Here is a 20,416-nt window from a genome sequence, read left to right as displayed (position 1 = left end):
CTCTTATGGAGGGTAATACTCTTCGGAATGGGACTGGAGTTTTAAGTAATCCTGTCAGCCTCTCAGTGAGAGCTTGGATAAAAGTGAGTCCGGAGATGCAGGGAGTGTCTTCCTGTGAAACCATCTTGACTCATATTAACAGCTCCACAAGCAATCAGCGTTGACAAGTTTCGCTGCCTACTTTCTGCTCAAGTCCATGTCAGGAGCGATGCTACTACCCTGTCACACCTGAAAGGCCGTGTTCCTGTTCCACGGCGTAGATTCTGGTAAGATTGTTTCATTTATACACATATAATGCAAGAAGACAGGGTCACAGTGCATCTCCTTTTATCTGTATAGAATCAAGGGTTAATATCCTCAGAAACGGGGGGGGGGGGGGGGGGGGATTTATGCATAATATTCTTTGTGTTTAAAGCTGCGATATGTGTGAGATGAGGCTCTGTCAATGTGTAAACAGTCAGTTTCCTTAGGGAGTATAAAAGGGGCCATTTAAATTTCTATCTAGTCCGCAATAAAGGCACAAGCTATGGAGGACTCCGATATGTTAGAGGGTACTCCCTCCTTATCCACATCTAATAACCGTTTATTGTGAGGAGGTTCCAGTTGATCCGCATGCTCAACTATATTCCACATGCTTTGATAAGATTGCAATATCTAAAAAGAATAAGATTTTTAGTACAACCGAGCCGTCCATCTGAGGGTTCTCCGTCCCGCGAGGTGCGTTCCCTACATTCATCTTCCATTACACACGCAGCTTCGAAGGGCATTACTGATCCTCCAGCAGGAGGGGCCCTTTGGCCGCCAGATTTCGCTGATTAGTTAAAAATGGCAGTTTCTGCTGCCTTCAATGCCTTATCACGCCCTGCTCAAGTGCAAGGAGAAACATAGCTATCTGTCGCAGGGGTCATCTACTCCGTTGGATATCTCAGATTATCCGCTGATGAGGGAGACAGACTCTTCGGAGGGCGCTTTTTCTGGGTCAGAATCTGCTACAGCTAGACGTCCAGCTGCGGAGGAGCCATATTTTAAAGTTTAAGATGGAGCATTTGCACTTTCTGCTGAAAGAGGCGTTTGCTACATTGGAGGTTACGGAACCCGAAACTGCTGGAGGAACCTTCTATCCCTAAAGCTAGATAGGGTTTACGAGGACAGGGTGGTGCCTCAGACCTTCCCAGTCCCCGTTAAGATGGCTAATATTATTAAAAACAAATGGGAGAAACTTGACTCGTCCTTCCCCCCCCATCTACTGTTTCCCGTCCCGGACTCGCAGCTTGAGCTGTGGGGGGTCATCCCTAAAGTGGATGGAGCAATAGCCATGCTTGCTAAGCGCACAACTATCCCACTCGAGGATAGTTTTCGTTCAAGGAGCTCATGGTTAAAAAAACTGGAATCCATGTTGAGAAAGAGGTTTCAACTCACGGGGTTCCTTTTTTTTGCAGCGGTTGCTGCAGCTGCTACCTACTGGTGTGACGCTCTGTCAGCTATGGTCGAGGTGGAGACTCCCCTTGAGGAGATACAGGAACGAATTAAGGCCTTAAGGGTAACCAATTCTTTCATCTGTGACGCAAATATGCAGATTTGCCTAAATGCCAAGACATCAGGTTTTTCTGTTCTAGGCCGTAGGACTCTGTGGTTAAAGTCGTGGTCTGCTGACATGACTTCAAGCATAGATTACTATCCCTCCCATTTCAGCGGAAAGATCTTTTTGGTCCAGACCTGGATTCGATCATATCCACGGTCACGGGAGGAAAGGCTGCATTCCTACTGCAGGATAAGAAGAATAAGCTTAAGGGGTCTACTTTTAATCCCTTTCATTCAGACAAGTCTCAACGCCAGCAGCGAAAACAGAGCAGTCCAAGGGATCTTGGAAGCCAGCTCAATCTTGGAACAAGGCCAAGCAGAGCAAGAAGCCCGCCAAGACAAAATTGGCAGTCCCCGATCTGTCTCTGGATCGCGTAGGGGGCAGACTCTTCTCGCGGACACTTGGATGAGGGACGTTCAGGACCCTTGGGTTCTGGAGGTCATCACTCATGGTTACAGGATAGGGTTCAAGACTCATTCGCCCAGGGACAGATTCTTCCTATCAAGACTGGAGAAGACACGCCTTTCTACAGTGTGTGAGGGATCTCTCCTCTCTGAGTAATCGCTCCAGTCCCTCTAGCAGAAAGAGGTCTGGGGTATTATTCAAACCTTTTCGTGGTCCCAAAGAAGGAGGGCACGTTTCGCCCGATTCTAGACCTAAAGTGCCTAAACAAATTTCTGTCAGTCCCACCGTTCAAGATGGAGACGATCAGGTCTATTCTGCCCCTAGTTCAAGAGGGACAGTTCATGACTACAATAAATTTAAAGGATACTTACCTTCACATGCCAATCCACAAAGATCACTTCAGGTTCCTAAGATTTGCATTTCTGGACCAACCATTCCAGTTCGTGGCCCTACCGTTCGGCCTTGCGACTGCCCCAAGAGTCTTTACGAAGGTCCTCGGAGCGCTGCTCACGGTAGCGAGAGGTATTGCAGTGGCACCTTATCTGGACGACATCCTGATCCAGGCGCCGTCCTGCAGAGGAACATTCGAGGGCTCTTCTCCTTCGATCTCATGGATGGAAGATAAATGAGAGTTCCCTGCAACAGAGTGTAATTCCTGGGTACGATAATAGACTCCATATCCATGAAGATATTCCTGACAGATCAGAGACGTTGCAAGATTGCGTCCAGCTGTCTTGCCCTTCAGGCCTCCTCAAAGCCATCTGTGGACCAGTGTATGGAAGTGATTGGGCTCATAGTATCCAGCATAGATGCACAACCAGCCAAAAAAGACCCAGACTGGCTCTTCCATAACTACTTTGAGATAGTTAAAAATTTCTTCACAGCAGAATTGGAAACACATGATTACACAGGTGTGGAATAAAGGGTCTACACCATTCAGAAGGGGTAGTAGGGCAGCGGTTAACCAATTAGAAAATAAAGCGGTATATTTATATGAGAAGGTAACTCCTAGATTTTATCTATGACTACGGGTACAGCCGAAACACGTCAGTGGTAAGGCGTACCTCATGTTTGCTGTTACCAACCTGTAGGTGCACGTTTTGACCTATATTTCTAAATAATCTTGTCAGATAAGAAAGTTAAAACTTCAAAATTTCTTCAAAGTCATTTTGGAGGAGCCGGTCTAGGTCTTTTTTGGCTGGTTGTGCACAAGTGGATTTTCCACCACAGGGTTCTCCTTGATACACAACGGAATTTGACCTTCCTACCCGGAACCTCAAGTGTGGGCAGAACTGCAGTGAAAGCAGAGCGAAGGAGACGCCAAGTAAAGTCCGTTCCAGTTTCTTTACCTTTTATGTAAGGTGTTTTGACACCAACATTGATCCGGAATGTATATACATACGTAAAAGTTCCTAACTACTACTACTAGAATCTTTTCCAACACTTAACTTTGCCTACATTAGAGCAAGGAAGTGGTAAAGAGAATGATTGGAGTTGGAGGGAAGGGAGGTGATATTTAACAGCTTTGCTGTGGTGCTCTTTGCCGCCTCCTGCTGGGCAGGAGTGATATTCCCAATAGTAATTAGATGATCCGTGGACTTGTGTCATTAGAAAGGATAGATATGTACACACATTTAGACATAAGTGCATTACAGCCTTTTGCCGTAAAGTAGATAAAACAAAAAACATGTAAACAAATTTTTGCAATATTCTTATTAAAGTTTTTAACTATTTACAGGAAAATATTTCAGCCATTCGATATAGGGCCCTTTTCAAGAAAGAGGCCCTTTATTGAAGGGCTGAAATGTGTCGACTAATTTAGTTTTGAGTGCCTATCGCAAACATCTGCTGGTAAGCAGATACATTGTTTGCGCTCTACGCACATTTTTTTTTTTATAGGCATTAAAAAACAAAAACACATTTGAGTAGATTATTCACTTGACTTGGGATATAGCACTACACAAACAAAAAAGCAGATAATGTGAAGCGCCAAAATGCTAGTTATAGTGGCTTAAAATTTAAAGTTGAAAAAAAGAATTATATATAATTAATGAGTAGTCTCTAATCCATATATTTTGAGAATTTGATAGAAAAAGTGGCTACAGCAATATAGACCAACTGTGATATAAGGTGCAAAAAAGCAAGTTTGTAAAAACAATTAATAGGTAATATAAAAAAAATGTGTTGAATCAATAAGTGACATTAAAATCACATACGATTTATTTATGAATTTAAAAACACAAAACAAGAAATTCATGCATGATTATATAAAAACTGTACTTTTATATACAGATATTGTATTATACACAATCACCTAACCCTACTATTTCCCTTGAAGGGAGATGTTAATACTTCTTAAACTGCTTCTTAAAAGACGTTGTTATAACTAAAAGCTTGTGTGGCAAGCTAATGAGGCAAGAAACAGTCCCAAAGACTCCTTATAGCCTTTAATTGGACATAAACCGTCCTTGTAATCCGTTTTGCTATTATGTCCACAGTAATGATTGAAAATAATGTACCTTTTTTCAAAGCTTCCAATCATTACTGTGGACATAATAGCAGATTACAAGGACGGTTTATGTCCAATTAAAGGCTATAAGGAGTCTTTGGGACTGTTTCTTGCCTCATTAGCTTGCCACACAAGCTTTTAGTTATAACAACGTCTTTTAAAAAGCAATTTAAGAAGTATTAACGTCTCCCTTCAAGGGAAATAGTAGGGTTAGGTGATTGTGTATAATACAATATCTGTATATAAAAGTACACAGAGTTTTTATATATTCATGCATGAATTTCTTGTTTTATGTTTTTTTAAATTCATTATAAATAAATCATATGTGATTTTAATGTCACTTATTGATTCAACACATTTTTTATATTTTTATATTACCTATCAATTGTTTTTACAAACTTTCGCTTTTTTGAACCTTATATCAGTTGGTCTATATTGTTGTAGCCACTTTTTCTATCAAATGATCAAAATATATGGATTAGAGACAACTCATTAATTATATATAATTCTTTTTTCAACTTTAAATTTTAAGCCACTATAACTAGCATTTTGGCGCTTCACATTATCTGCTTTTTTCTTTGTGTTAATTTTAGTTTCAGACTGGTTTTGGATTGCCAGCCATTGGATGTGAAGCTTAATTGAAAGGCAATATATTTTTTTCAGCGCAAGGTTTATCGTTCTCCTTCCTCTATATATCACTACACACTCAGGTATTTTCATATTGGAAATCCACATTCTTATTTTTTGGATATATTTCTCACATTGTTTGGACATTTTTTCTGTGATCTATTTTTATTCCTTTAACATTGGGATCCCTTTGATCATTTTATTCATGCTATATTTGTGTTATTTTTAACATGTGCAGTTGAGACTGGGGAAGCCTGCCCTTATCTCTTCCCTAAAGGTGGTTTTGCACTTATTCAACTTAGTTACTATTGCAAAGAATGATTCTTCTATCATGGATTGTTGATGCAAAACTAATAATCCACCTTTTACAAACTTATAACTGTTGAGATTCGTAGGGGGGAAAGGTGAAGTAAACAAAAGCTTGCATAAATTGCCTAAAAAGTATTAGCCCAAACCTCCCTGTGAAAATGTAAAACAAGAACACATTTTAGATGTATTTTACAACAAAAGGAAGCAAAATAAATAAATGTATATTGCAATAAATCAACATTTTATGCATTCTTGAAATGTCAAGTTTTTTTTTTGATTTTTAAATTTGTATTGAGATATCATTCGGGGGTACAGAAGAAAAAAAAACAGGGGAAGTCAGTTATTATCACATTGCTTACACAGTAATGAGGGGAAGGAGCCAATTCATCATATGCGTATTAGAGGTCAATACACTACATTCTAATAAACCATTACACAAAAAAAAGAAATTGGCATTTTACAAGCACAAAACAGTCAGTGAGGAAAACAACAGGAAAGAAGAAAAAACAAACAAGAAAAAGGACAGCTAAATTTTGATGTCAATGTAAATTAACCTTGCTAATACCCTGAAACCTCCTAGGGTGGTCAATCAGCCAGAACCCAGAGTAACGGGGGGGGGGGGGGGGGGGGGATCTGAGGGAGGGGTAGAGAGCAAAGAAGAGACGCCTAAAAAAAATTTATACTTTCCAACTAGATGGAAATAATCCAAGTTCCAAATGCTGGATAAACCAGCTAGAATCCCTTAGTGGGGCAATTAACTGTAGTTGTGCATCTAAAGGGAGAGTTATGATTACTTTTTCCCATTTAACAAAAAATCTTTGAATTGACATCATTAAAGTCTCTTAAATTAAATTGTTCCATCGTGATCTGGTTGTGCATTTTATTTAAAAACTCCTTGAATTTAGGTTCCCGGGAGGACTTCCAATTCCTGAGGATGACATTGCGTCCCACTAGGATTATTGTGTTTATGAGTCTCGAATTCGGATAGGGTTCCTCATGGTTTAACAAGAAGAAAATATATCTCGGCTCTAGAGTGAAATTACAAGCCTCCACTTTATTCAGCCAGAAACATACTTTACTCCAAATCTGCATTGCTTTGGGGCAACTCCAAAAGCAGTGCATTTCACCTGCTTCCCTAGCATTACATTTAGGGCAGTTAACTTCCTTTTTATACGATTTTGACATTTTATCTGGAGTAATAAAGAATAGATTAACTTAAAGTGAGATTCTCTCCAATCTATAAAAACTTGTGTTTGATCGACTAGTTTAAAACTTTGAAGAATATGTCCTTTAGTGATTTATCCCATTTCCCCTCTACATCATCAATATATATCAATCCATGATGTTTAATAAGCATATTATAGGGGATTGAGATAGAAACTTTCCCAGCATGGTATAGTCTAATCACATCTTCTAAATCCCCCAATAAGTGTCTAGAATCATCATCATCTGCACGTAAGGTTGCGATCCAATGCTGTACCTGGAGATACGCAAAGAAGAATTTTTTGCTATGTTAAAACTGGTTCTTAACTCTGCAAATGTTAGGGATTCGTTTACGCAAATATCTTTTACATTTTGGAGGCCATTCCTGGCCCATGTAGAAAAAACAGAATTTATGCTTACCTGATAAATTACTTTCTCCAACGGTGTGTCCGGTCCACGGCGTCATCCATAACTTGTGGGAATATTCTCTTCCCCAACAGGAAATGGCAAAGAGCACAGCAAAAGCTGTCCATATAGTCCCTCCTAGGCTCCGCCCACCCCAGTCATTCGACCGACGGACAGGAGAAAAAAAAACAGGAGAAACTATAAGGTGCCGTGGTGACTGTAGTTAAAGAAAGAAATGCATCAAACCTGATTAAAAAAACCAGGGCGGGCCGTGGACCGGACACACCGTTGGAGAAAGTAATTTATCAGGTAAGCATAAATTCTGTATTCTCCAACATTGGTGTGTCCGGTCCACGGCGTCATCCATAACTTGTGGGAAACCATACCAAAGCCTTAGGACACGGATGAAGGGAGGGAGCCAATCAAGTTACCTAAACAGAAGGCACCACGGCTTGCAAAACCTTTCTCCCAAAAATAGCCTCCGAAGAAGCAAAAGTATCAAATTTGTAGAATTTGGCAAAAGTGTGCAGGGAAGACCAAGTCGCTGCCTTGCATATCTGATCAACAGAAGCCTCGTTCTTGAAGGCCCATGTGGAAGCCACAGCCCTAGTAGAGTGAGCTGTGATGCGCTCAGGAGGCTGCCGTCCGGCAGTCTCGTAAGCCAATCGGATGATGCTTTTCAGCCAAAAGGAAAGAGGTAGCAGTAGCTTTTTGACCTCTCCTCTTGCCAGAATAAACGACAAACAGAAGAAGTTTGTCTGAAATCCTTTGTTGCTTCTAAATAGAACTTTAAAACACGGACTACATCTAAATTGTGTAACAAACGTTCCTTCTTTGAAACTGGATTCGGACACAAAGAAGGCACAACTATTTCCTGGTTAATAATCTTGTTGGAAACAACCTTTGGAAGGAAACCAGGTTTAGTACGCAAAACAACCTTATCTGAATGGAACACCAGATAGGGCGGATTACACTGCAAAGCAGATAACTCAGAAACTCTTCTAGCAGAAGAAATAGCAACCAAAAACAGAACTTTGCAAGATAACATCTTGATATCTATGGAATGTAGAGGTTCAAACGGAACCCCTTGAAGAACTGAAAGAACTAAATTCAGACTCCAGGGAGGAGTCAAAGGTCTGTAAACAGGCTTGATCCTGACCAAAGCCTGAACAGAAGCTTGAACATCAGGCACAGCTGCCAGTCGTTTGTGTAACAAGAAAGATAAAGCAGAAATCTGTCCCTTTAGAGAACTCGCTGATAATCCCTTATCCAAACCTTCTTGGAGAAATGAAAGGATCCTAGGAATTTTGATCTTACTCCATGAGAATCCCTTGGATTCACACCAACAGATATATCTTTTCCATATTTTATGGTAAATTTTTCTAGTTACAGGTTTTCTGGCTTGTACCAGAGTATCTATTACAGAATCCGAAAACCCACGCTTAGATAAAATCAAGCGTTCAATTTCCAAGCCGTCAGCTGGAGGGAAACTAGATTTGGATGTTCGAATGGACCTTGTACTAGAAGATCCTGTCTCAAAAGGTAGCTTCCATGGTGGAGCCGATGACATATTCACCAGGTCTGCATACCAAGTCCTGCGTGGCCACGCAGGAGCTATCAAGATCAGAGGCCCTCTCCTGCTTGATCCTGGGCTACCAGCCTGGGAATGAGAGGAAACGGTGGAAACACATAAGCTAGGTTGAAGGTCCAAGGCGCTACTAATGCATCCACTAGAGTCACCTTGGGATCCCTGGATCTGAACCCGTAGCAAGGAACCTTGAAGTTCTGACGAGACGCCATCAGATCCATGTCTGGAATGCCCCATAATTGAGTCAACTGGGCAAATATCTCCGGGTGGAGCTCCCACTCCCCCGGATGGAATGTCTGACGACTCAGATAATCCGCCTCCCAGTTTTCCACTCCTGGGATGTGGATCGCAGATAGGTGGCAGGAGTGATCCTCCGCCCATTTTAGGATTTTGGTCACTTCAATCATCAAGGGGGAACAAGGAGTTCCCTGGCGATGAGAGATGTAAGCAACAGTCGTCATGTTTGATTGGAATCTTATGAATCTGGCCCTTGCTAGTTTAGGCCAAGCCCTGAGAGTATTGAATATCGCTCTCAGTTCCAGAATGTTTATCGGGAGAAGAGACTCTTCCCGAGACCATAGCCCCTGAGCTTTCAGGGAGTCCCAGACCGCGCCCCAGCCCACTAGACTGGCGTCGGTCGTAACGATGACCCACTCTGGTCTGCGGAAGCTCATTCCCTGGGACAGGTGATCCTGGGTTAGCCACCAACGGAGTGAGTCTCTGGTCTTCTGATCTACTTGAATCACTGGAGACAAGTCTGTATAGTCCCCATTCCACTGTTTCAGCATGCACAGTTGTAATGGTCTTAGATGAATTCGCGCAAAAGGAACTATGTCCATTGCTGCAACCATCAACCCTACTACTTCCATGCACTGAGCTATGGAAGGTCGTGGAACAGAGTGAAGAACTTGACAAGCGTTAAGAAGCTTCGACTTTCTGACATTTGTCAGGAAAATCTTCATTTCTAAAGAATCTATTATTGTCCCCAAGAAAGGAACTCTTGTCGACGGAGACAGGAAACTTTTTTCTATGTTCACTTTCCATCCGTGAGATCTGAGAAAGGCCAGAACGATGTCTGTGTGAGCCTTTGCCTTTGAAAGAGACGCTTGTATCAGAATGTCGTCCAAGTAAGGTGCCACTGCAATGCCCCTTGGTCTTAGAACCACTAGAAGGGACCCGAGTACCTTTGTGAAAATCCTTGGAGCAGTGGCTAGCCCGAATGGGAGAGCCACAAACTGGTAATGTTTGTCCAGAAAGGCGAACCTTAGGAACTGAAGATGATCTTTGTGGATAGGAATATGTAGATACGCATCCTTTAGATCCACGGTAGTCATAAATTGACCCTCCTGGATTGTAGGTAAAATCGTTCGAATGGTTTCTATTTTGAACAATGGCACTCTGAGAAATTTGTTTAGGAACTATAAATCCAGAATTGGTCTGAAAGTTCCCTCTTTTTTGGGAACCACAAACAGATTTGAGTAAAATCTCATTCCTTGTTCCACGGTTGGAACTGGGTGTATCACTCCCATTTTTAACAGGTCTTCTACACAATGTAAGAATGCCTGTCTCTTTATTTGGTTTGAGGATAAGTGAGACATGTGGAACCTTCCCCGTGGGGGTAGTTCCTTGAAATCCAGAAGATAATCCTGAGAAACTATTTCTAGTGCCCAGGGATCCTGAACATCTCTTGCCCAAGCCTGAGCGAAGAGAGAGAGTCTGCCCCCTACTAGATCCGGTCCCGGATCGGGGGCTACTCCTTCATGCTGTCTTGTTAGCAGCAAGTTTCTTGGCCTGCTTACCCTTGTTCCAGCCTTGCATCGGTTTCCAAGCTGGTTTGGTTTGCGAAGCATTACCCTCTTGTCTAGAGGTTGCAGAGTTGGAGGCCGGTCCGTTCCTGAAATTGCGAAAGGAACGAAAATTAGACTTATTCTTGGCTTTGAAAGGGCTATCTTGTGGTAGGGCGTGGCCCTTACCCCCAGTGATGTCTGAGATAATCTCTTTCAATTCTGGCCCAAAAAGAGTTTTACCCTTGAAAGGGATATTAAGCAATTTTGTCTTGGAAGATACATCCGCTGACCAAGACTTTAGCCAGAGCGCTCTGCGCGCCACAATTGCAAACCCAGAATTTTTCGCCGCTAATCTAGCTAACTGCAAAGCGGCATCTAAATAAAGGAATAAGCTAACTTAAGTGCATGAGCCCTGTCCATAACCTCCTCATACGGAGTCTCTCTACTGAGCTACTTTTCTAGTTCTTCGAACCAGAACCACGCTGCTGTAGTGACAGGAATAATGCACGAAATAGGTTGCAGGAGGTAACCTTGCTGTACAAAAAAATCTTTTTAAGCAAACCCTCCAATTTTTTATCCATAGGATCTTTGAAAGCACAATTATCCTCGATAGGAATAGTAATGCGCTTGTCTAGTGTAAAAACTGCCCCCTCGACCTTAGGGACTGTCTGCCATAAGTCCTTTCTGGGGTCGACCATAGGAAATAATTTCTTAAATATAGGAGGGGGAACAAAAAGGTATGCCGGGCTTCTCCCACTCCTTATTCACTATGTCCGCCACCCGCTTGGGTATAGGAAAAGCGTCGGGGTGCACCGGAACCTCTAGGAACTTGTCCATCTTGCACAATTTTTCTGGAATGACCAGGTTGTCACAATCATCCAGAGTAGATAACACCTCCTTAAGCAGTGCGCGGAGATGCTCTAATTTAAATTTAAATGTCACAACATCAGGTTCTGCCTGTTGAGAAATTCTACCTGAATCTGAAATTTCCCCATCTGACAAAACCTCCCTCACGGCCCCCCTTCAGATTGGTGTGAGGGTATGACAGAGCAATTATCAGCGCCCTCCTGCTCTACAGTGTTTAAAACAGAGCAATCACGCTTTCTCTGATATGCAGGCATTTTGGATAAAATATTTGCTATGGAGTTATCCATTACTGCCGTCAATTGTTGCATAGTAATAAGCATTGGCGCGCTAGAAGTACTGCGTGGGCAAAACTGGTGTAGACACAGAAGGAGATGATGTAGAACTATGTCTACTCCCTTCATCTGATGAATCATCTTGGGCAACTTTATTATCTGTGGCAGTACTGTCCTTACTTTGTTTGGACGCTATGGCACAATTATCACACAATTTTGAAGGGGGAGACACATTGGCTTCCATACATACAGAACATAGCTTATCTGAAGGCACAGACATGCTAAACAGGCTTAAACTTGTCAATAAAGTACAAAAAACGTTTTTAAACAAAACCGTTACTGTCTCTTTAAATTTTAAACAGTGCACACTTTATTACTGAATGTGAAAAACTATGAAGGAATTGTTCAAAATTAACCAAATTTTCACCACATTGTCTTAAAGCATTCAAAGCATTGCACCCCAAATGTGAGACCTTTAACCCTTAAAATGAAGTTTTAACCCCTCTACAGTCCCAGCTGCAGCCTTTGCTGCGACTTTACGAAACCCAGGGGGTATACGATACCAAATGAAGCCTTCTAGGAACCTTTTCAAATACTTTCAGACCCACACACATGCAGCTGCATGTCCTGCTCTCAAAAGAAACTGCGCAGTAATGGCACGAAAATGAGGCTCAGCCTACTACAGGGAAGGCCCTTCCTGACTGAAAAGGTTTCTAAACCAGTGCCTGACGTTAAAAAAACGTTCCCCAAATTTTATAAGTGTGAATATCAATCAATCTTTATAAAAAGCCCAAATAAAGCAATCGATCTTGCCCATAAAAATGTCTACCAGTTTTATAGCCCACATTAAGCCCTTTATTCTGTTTGTTTTAGACTAAGAAGATGGCTTACCGGTCCCCATGAGGGGAAATGACAGCCTCCAGCATTACACAGTCTTGTTAGAAAAATGGCTAGTCATACCTTAAGCAGAAAAGTCTGCTAACTGTTTCCCCCAACTGAAGTTATTTCATCTCAACAGTCCTATGTGGAAACAGCAAACTATTTTAGTTACTGCTGCTAAAATCATATTCCTCTCACAAACAGAACTCTTCATCTTTTTCTGTTTCAGAGTAAATAGTACATACCAGCACTATTTTAAAATAACAAACTCTTGATAGTAGAATAAAAAACTACAACTAATCACCACATACTCTTCACCATCTCCGTGGAGATGTTGCCTGTGCAACGGCAAAGAGAATGACTGGGGTGGGCGGAGACTAGGAGGGACTATATGGACAGCTTTTGCTGTGCTCTTTGCCATTTCCTGTTGGGGAAGAGAATATTCCCACAAGTTATGGATGACGCCGTGGACCGGACACACCAATGTTGGAGAAAACTTTATATGTAATCCCCGGGAGGAAAGTCGGGTTTCCTACTAAAGGAAGAAATTCGGATCTACGAAAATTGATATGCATCTCAGAGCAGAGCTTCTGCCATGCCTGAATTATATACTTTAAAGTGTACAAATGTGACACATTGACTGGTAAACTCACAGCTGGAATATGTATCAATGCTTTGAGTGAAAATGGTGCTACCAATTGTGTTTCTAATTCAAAAAAGGAGACATGTTCTTTTTCTGTTATCCAATCTAATACGAATTTGGTAAGTGCAACATAATTATAAAACTGAAGGTTAGGCAACGCCAAGCCACCATGTGCTTTTAAGAAGGATAATTTGGCCAATGATATCCTAGCTTTCTTCCCATGCCATATGAATCTAGTAAATAACATTTGTACAAATTTTAAATCCTTTTTCCTAATCAGAATAGGCAAATTCTGTAATAAATACAGTAATTTTGGGAATAGAATTGTTTTAATTAGTATTACACGAGCAGAAAGAGAGATGGGAAGATTATGCCAAGCTAATAATTTCTGTTCTAACAAATCTATACATTTCCGAAAGTTTAGATCATACCATAATGAAGGGTTATTGCTTAATATGATACCTAGATACTTAATTTCTTGTACCTCTTTAAAAAGGATGTAGGATGTGGTTCTTAGGTTTGTAAATCCAAAGCAGTTCTGATTTTCCCCCAATTAATTTTATACCCTGAAATTGAACTAAATATTTCAATAATCTTTAACAATTGGGGTATAGCTTGTTTAGTGTTAGATAAAGCAGGATATCATCTGCGAATAGTGATGTCACAAAGTTTTTATCCCCCATCTTGATTCTTATTAATTCCTTTCTTAATAGTATTGCCAATGGCTCTAAAGATAAATTAAACAGTAGGGGGGAGAGAGGGCAACCCTGGCGTGTACCCCGTTGGAGAGTGAAACTCTCAGATATCTCCCCATTAATAATAATAGCAGATAATGGGGTCTGATATAGTGAGCCTATAAAATCATAGAAATTTCCTATAAGACCAAATCCTTTAAGCGCATTAAACAAATGGTCCCAAACTATGCAGTTGAACGCCTTCTCGGCGTCGACCGTAAGCAGGGCTAAATAGATACTATGATGCTACTTTTTTTTTAATTGATCTATTCCAAAAATGATCAGTAACCAACATCGCTTTTCGAAGGTTTTTCACTGAGTTTCTTCCAACCATGAAGCCTGCCTGGTCCGGATGTATTAATGGCTCCAGGATATGCTTAAGCCTATTTGAGATGATGGCCGTTAGAAGCTTATAATCTTGGTTTAGTAAAGATACAGGCCTATAGGAAGACAACATTTCTGGATTTTTATCCTTTAAGATCAACGCCACATTCGACGCTGAGAAGAACCTTGATCGCAATTGGTTTTTTTATGTAATACTCATTGAAAAGGAGCGCTAATGTAGGCAGAATTTGATTGTGTAGGAGTTTATTAAACTCGGATGGGAGAACATCCGGACCTGGTGTCTTATTGGACTTGGCCTGTTTAATTGCATCTGAAATAGGTTCATTCAACCGGCTCAAGTCCTGAGGATCTATTTTAGGTAGCTCTATACCTTTCCAGAATTCTTTTTTATTCTCTAAATTAACTACTCCTTCCGAATAAACCTGTTGAAAATATTTAACAAACTCACTTCTTATCTCAGAAATATTGGTGATTCTTCTGTCCCCAATCTTAATTGTAGCTATAAAATTCTTCTGCGACCAACCTTTGGCAATTCTGCAAAACATTTGGCAAAATTATCTATAGTGACCTCTGAATCTAGCTTTTTGCTTTTGATTTGCCAATTGTTCTTCCCTATTTTTTTTTCTTCCATTTGCATAATTACGCTTTGATCTTGGCCCTCAAAACTGCTTTCGCCATTTCCCACAGAATTTCTGGTTTATCGCCGTATGCAGCATTAATCTGGTAAAATTCTTTCCAACTGGCTTGTAACCAGTTCTTAAATTTAGAATTATTAGCTAAATATTGAGGGGAAAAAAAAACGTAAATTATATGCGCCTGGCGAGCGCAATGCATTATTTTCCAAAGTGATAATTGCATGGTCGGATATGACAATCTCACCTATATCTGTTTTAATCTCTAAACCGAACATATTGTTAGATATTAAGAAACAATCTATTTGTGAGAAAGATTTAAAATGACTTTGACTCGCAGGTATACTCTTTACTGTCAGGGTGTTGCAGTCTCCATACATCTTTAAGAGCGAGCTTGTAACCAAAATTCTGTAAAACCTTCGCTTCCCTGTTATGTCTAGACCTTTGCATGGAGTTTGACCTATCTAAACTAGGGGTGGATGTCATGTTGAGATCTCCAGCCAATATAATATTCTTCCCTGAAAAAAAAAGGGAGTAATTGCAGGCTCAATTTCTCCCAGAATCCTCTATCCAAGGAGTTTGGACCATATACATTGCACAAAATAAAATGACACTTATTAATCAAAATTTCCAAAATCTGAAATCTTCCTTCTATGTCTAATACCTGGGATATAATCTGATAGGAGAGTTGTTTATTGAACAATATGGCCACTCCTCTTTTCCTTTTCTCATACATTGTTGCGGATACCTCTCCCACCCATTTAGTTTTCCGTTTAAGTAATTCGTGAGATTTCGGGTGGGTCTCTTGGATAAATGCAATGTCAGGCCTATGTTTCCCCAATACGTTAATAATAAGTTTCCTCTTAATTGGGGAAGTTATACCCCCGACATTCCACGAAATTACTTTGAGTTTATCCGCCATTTACATCAGAAAAAAAAAAAAAAAAAAAAAAAAAAAGAAACACACTAACTTTTCTGGTCCATTAAAAGAAAGAAAAAACTGTCAAAAAAACAACAAAAATGAAAACTGATGCAGACATATATCCAAACGCAAAAACAATATCTCTTCCCCCCCCCCTTCCCTGGGATCGGCTGATTCTCAAATATAGTCCTAACATCACAATAAAATAAACATAGCATTTCTTTCTTGCTTACAAATCCACTTTGGAAATTATGGATCTTACAGATATCTAGCACAAAATTCCTGAGCCTGTTTGATTATTTAATGTTATTGAGGAACCTTCTTTTTCAAAAATAATTTTGGCAGGGTATATTAATCCTGCATTAAAATTAGCCTTAATCAGTCTTGAACAAAATGGAGACATCTCCCTCCTTTTAGATAGGGTCTCTGCAGAGAAATCTTGAAAAATTAATATTTTGTGCTGAGCAATCATTAAACCATTATTTTTACGATAGTGCCTAAGAATATTTATTTTATCCTGGAAATTTAAATTTTTTTTTAAGTACCGGTCTTGGCCTACCAGTGCCTTCCTGGTTATTCCTAATTGGGCCAACTCTGTGAGCCCTCTATCTGCACTGGGAGATCTTCTACAGTGAGCCCTAGTACTTGAAGCAGCTTAGAGGAGGCAAAGGACAGCAGGTCCTGGTATTCTATTGTTTCAGGAAGCCCCACTATTCTCAGATTGTTACGGCGGGCCCTGTCCTCTAGCTCCTCCAATCTGGAATGCAATAAATTGATCTTTCTGCTCTGTGCTACACTAGACTGCTCTTGTACAGTAATACGGTCCTCTATGTCCGAGACCCTCGCTTCAACCTCTGCTATTCTTGTAGCGAATTGCTTAAACTTGCAATATCCTGTTTAATTGATTCAAACTGTGGCATGAATAATTCAGCAATCTGTTGAAGTAACTTCGTATTATCTAGAGTACTCGATGGAGGGTCATTTGTGGCTTCTATACTAGTATCGACCTGTTTAGCCTTTCTCTCGTGTTTAGGCGCCATTGTTGGCGAATTCTTAGAGTGTAGGACGAATTTTTCCATATGGAACAGAGATCATCCCGTTCCGTGCAATAAATTGTGAAATGCACCCGTGTAGGCTAATAGTGCAGGATGGCTTAAGCCAAATGCAAAAAAACAATTAGAAAAATTTCTCTATCAAAAGATCCGTGCATAGAAAAAGATCTAAAGTGTCAAATCCGTATACTCTATATCGTAGGGGTCAAGAACAGGCCACCCGCACATAAAGAGTATCCAGAAGAAGAAAGTGAAATTACCAACAAAAAAAAAAAAAGTGTAAGTGAACCACAAAGCTCATAAACCAAACAGTGTCACTCGTGCAAATAGTGCAAAAAGTGAAGTAAAGAACCAAAAGAGAAGAAGAAACAAAAAGGAGAAAAAGGATGAAGCAAAAGCGAGAAACTCACCCAGAGAGTAAAAATAGGGGAGAAGCAAGGCAGCACTAATCCACAGATCGCTCAACTATTTAGACGTAATCAACCAGGGCCTTATCCTAAAATATAGATAAGCTTATTTTCAAGAGCCTCTTCTGGAGTATCTATTTCAAATTAATTCACAACTATCCAAACTACCACTTTGTATAGCTGCTGTTTTCACCTAGATTAAGTGTCACTGTTTTAACAATATTTACTGCATTTAAAGATCATGATATTAAGTACTTTAACTAAATTGACCATATTGTTCTTTGCTCTTATTCCTGACAATAACTACAACAGTATATGTAGTGCACTAGAATACATGCATCTCAATTTCTAACTTATAATCACAGACCAATTTAATTGGGCACTTCTTACATTTCATAAAACAACTTATACCAACAATCCACCCTCCTACCACAATACTCAATTATACTTTGTTAAGGCACCTGATTTTTTCCCAATAAAAACTGTAGCAGGATAATACTCCTAATAACACCAGCGTAATCCCAACAATTCCAACCTATCCTGACTAACAGAATAAAAGTAATTCCTTATTCTTGGCACCCAACAATATTCAACAGATTACTTCTTTACATAGGCTTTATTCAAGCATATTTCCCCACATGAGCTGGTAGTCATACACAGTCCACCATTATCCTCTGCTCAGCAAGGGAATAATCACAGGTTACTTGTTTTGCTTCTCCAGTCCCTTAGAGAAGCACTTTATTTAGCACGAAAAAACGATAATTATGATCCAGTCAAAGCATCTTTCTAAACTTTTAACTTTGATGGTACCAATTAGAGCCAAAATGCCATGAGCTTTTTCCCAGTGAATTTAGATAAACTTCAGTAGGGCCAGTCCCAAAACCTTAAAATAGAAAAGTGACAGTCTGCATCCCCTGTAGCCCGCAGCACCTCTAATCAAGAATGAGGTCTTCAAATGCTAACTAGCATATTGTTTCTTATTTTAGAACCATTAAGGGCAATCTTCATGTATTCCTCAGTGTTTTAAGCTTAATCTGCAGGCAGCATGTACTTTTAAACAGGCAGTATGGCACTTTACGAAATTTTGTCCTAACTTACAATTACATTTGAGCAGTATGAAAGTAAGAGTATAGGCTACTTACCAACTCCATATGTATGGGTAGCACTCTTACCGCTAGCAGTCCCTTGCTTTTGCATATGTGGTCCTCTGGCTGTGTAACAGATGCTCCGGAACTCCAGTGTGTAAGTCTGGAACCAGGCCAGATAACTTGATACACCGCAACCCAGGGAAGGCGATCACCACTTCATGATACCTTTAGGGAGCCACACTCCTGTGTTCCGACAAGTGGGATACTTTTAAACAAGCCACCATAGCCTCCTGTACCCGCAACTCGTCCTTAGCCAGCGATGCGACCTGTTTCCGGTCCGCCTTACTCAGCTAAGGTCAGATGTATTTCCAGCGCCGAAGATATGTGGCTCTGCTGTGAGCCCAGCAGCAAACGAGGACTTCCCTGCCTGTAGTTGGACCGCGTCGGCCCGCTGCCCGTACTGCCACCCGCAGAGTGCAGCCAAGGGATCCAGGCGTCTTGGGTAGATTTCCCGGCTCTTTCAGGTTCAGAGCCCACAGTCAGTGTGCGAGTGCTTGCTGACTCCACCCATCCGGAAGTCGTCTCCACCGAAGTAAAATCTGAAATGTCAAGTTTAATGGTCCTTTAACTGCCCTAAACAGGTTTGTCAGGGTTCCCACTTTTATAACGGGAACAAACCACACAATTTTACCCTTAATCCAAAAGGGGTCAGTTTACTGCTACCATTGACCTCAAGGCTGCATATCTGCACATCCCTATAAGCAGGGATCACTTTCAGTTCTTGAGGTTTGCATATCTGGACAAACACTGCCAATCTGTCACTCTCCTGTTTAGCCTGGCTACAGCTCAATACATTTTCAAAGGTGTTGGGTACAATCTTGCCGGTGATCAGAATTCAGGACATTTCAGTGGCACCGTATCTAGATGGCATACTAGTGCAAGCCCATTACCATTTACTAGCTATTGCTCATACTCACAAGCTTCTGTCTTTAAGACCATGACTGGAGAATCAATGTACCCAAAAGCTCATTATATCCTGTTATAAGGGTAGCATTTTTAAGAATTAATAGGCTCAGTCCTTATGCATCCGTTCCTAACGAAACCTCGCAAAATAGATTCAGAGGGCGTGTATCTCCCTGCAAAGGGCTCCATTTCCATCAGTAGCTCAGTGCATGGAGGCGGCGGGTTTTATGGTCGATGCTTTAGTTGCAGTTTTCACCTGTCTTCACTTGAGACCCCTTTAATGGTCTATGCTACCTCAGTGGTCAAAGAATTATCTACATTTGGAACAGATTACTTTGGATTTCTCCAGACAATGTCTCTCTTGGTGGACGCAAAGTCTTTCTTTGACCTTTGAGGCACCCTTCATGAACATTACAAGAACATGTAACAAAAATAAAATTAAAAATTGAAACAAAAAAATAAATAAAAATGTACCTCTTTCTCAGCCCCTAGTCTCTTGGTGTATGCTGCCTCTCGGTAGCATTCCATGCACACAGAGTTTAACTTCACAACACTCTCTGCAAGTGGTACCAGATTCAAAACCTCTCCAAATGCCTAAGAACCATTGAAAAAGAAAAACTCATGTTATTTCAAACTAATAAGAATGTTGAGTAAACATTTTCTTGTGACCATCTACCAACCTGCCTTTGGAAAGTCCCATCCAGAGCAGCTACTATTACAGTCTTTCCTTTGTTGGCCATGTCTTCACAGAATTCAACAATGTCAGGGAACTAGATTAAGAAAAAAAATTCTAACATTAAATACAAAATATCCTAACATTTAAGTTTACTGTACAGTGTAGTAAAAAATTAAAATACAATATTTTAATCAATTAAAATTATATATATATATATATATATATATATATATATATATATATATACATACATACATATATACATACATACATACATATATACACACACCCACTTATTTTTAACTCTTTTAGCAGCAACATTTAGTTCTGACAGTGCCGATTTCAGCTTTGTGTACATTTACACTCATTTCGCATTCAAATAGAGCAGGCTGGAATCAAACAGTCATCTAGCAGACTGGCCTCCGGTATAGCTCCAACCACAGGATACTGTGTCCCAAGGAATCTTTGCACCATATAGTGCAGTGCAGGTAATATATAAAAAAAAAAAAAAAAAAAAAAAA

The 20,416-nt window shown here is 40.4% G+C and overlaps 1 protein-coding gene across 1 annotated transcript in view; it reads right to left on the bottom strand.

The window, feature by feature from the left end:
- TK1 (thymidine kinase 1) overlaps positions 1-20,416 on the bottom strand; it is a 54,319-nt gene that overhangs the window by 7,870 nt on the left and 26,033 nt on the right. Inside the window, exons 5-6 of the mRNA XM_053706133.1 lie at positions 19,900-19,989; positions 19,694-19,813 (exon numbers count right to left, since the gene is read on the bottom strand). Of these exons, the coding sequence (XP_053562108.1) occupies positions 19,694-19,813; positions 19,900-19,989 (210 nt within the window). The remainder of the gene's footprint in view (positions 1-19,693; positions 19,814-19,899; positions 19,990-20,416) is intronic.

The sequence above is a fragment of the Bombina bombina genome, chromosome 1 (assembly GCF_027579735.1).
Source record: "Bombina bombina isolate aBomBom1 chromosome 1, aBomBom1.pri, whole genome shotgun sequence".
Taxonomy (NCBI): Eukaryota; Metazoa; Chordata; class Amphibia; order Anura; family Bombinatoridae; genus Bombina; species Bombina bombina.
Note: the sequence above shows the minus strand (reverse complement) of the source record. Positions and strands in the feature narration are given on the sequence as shown.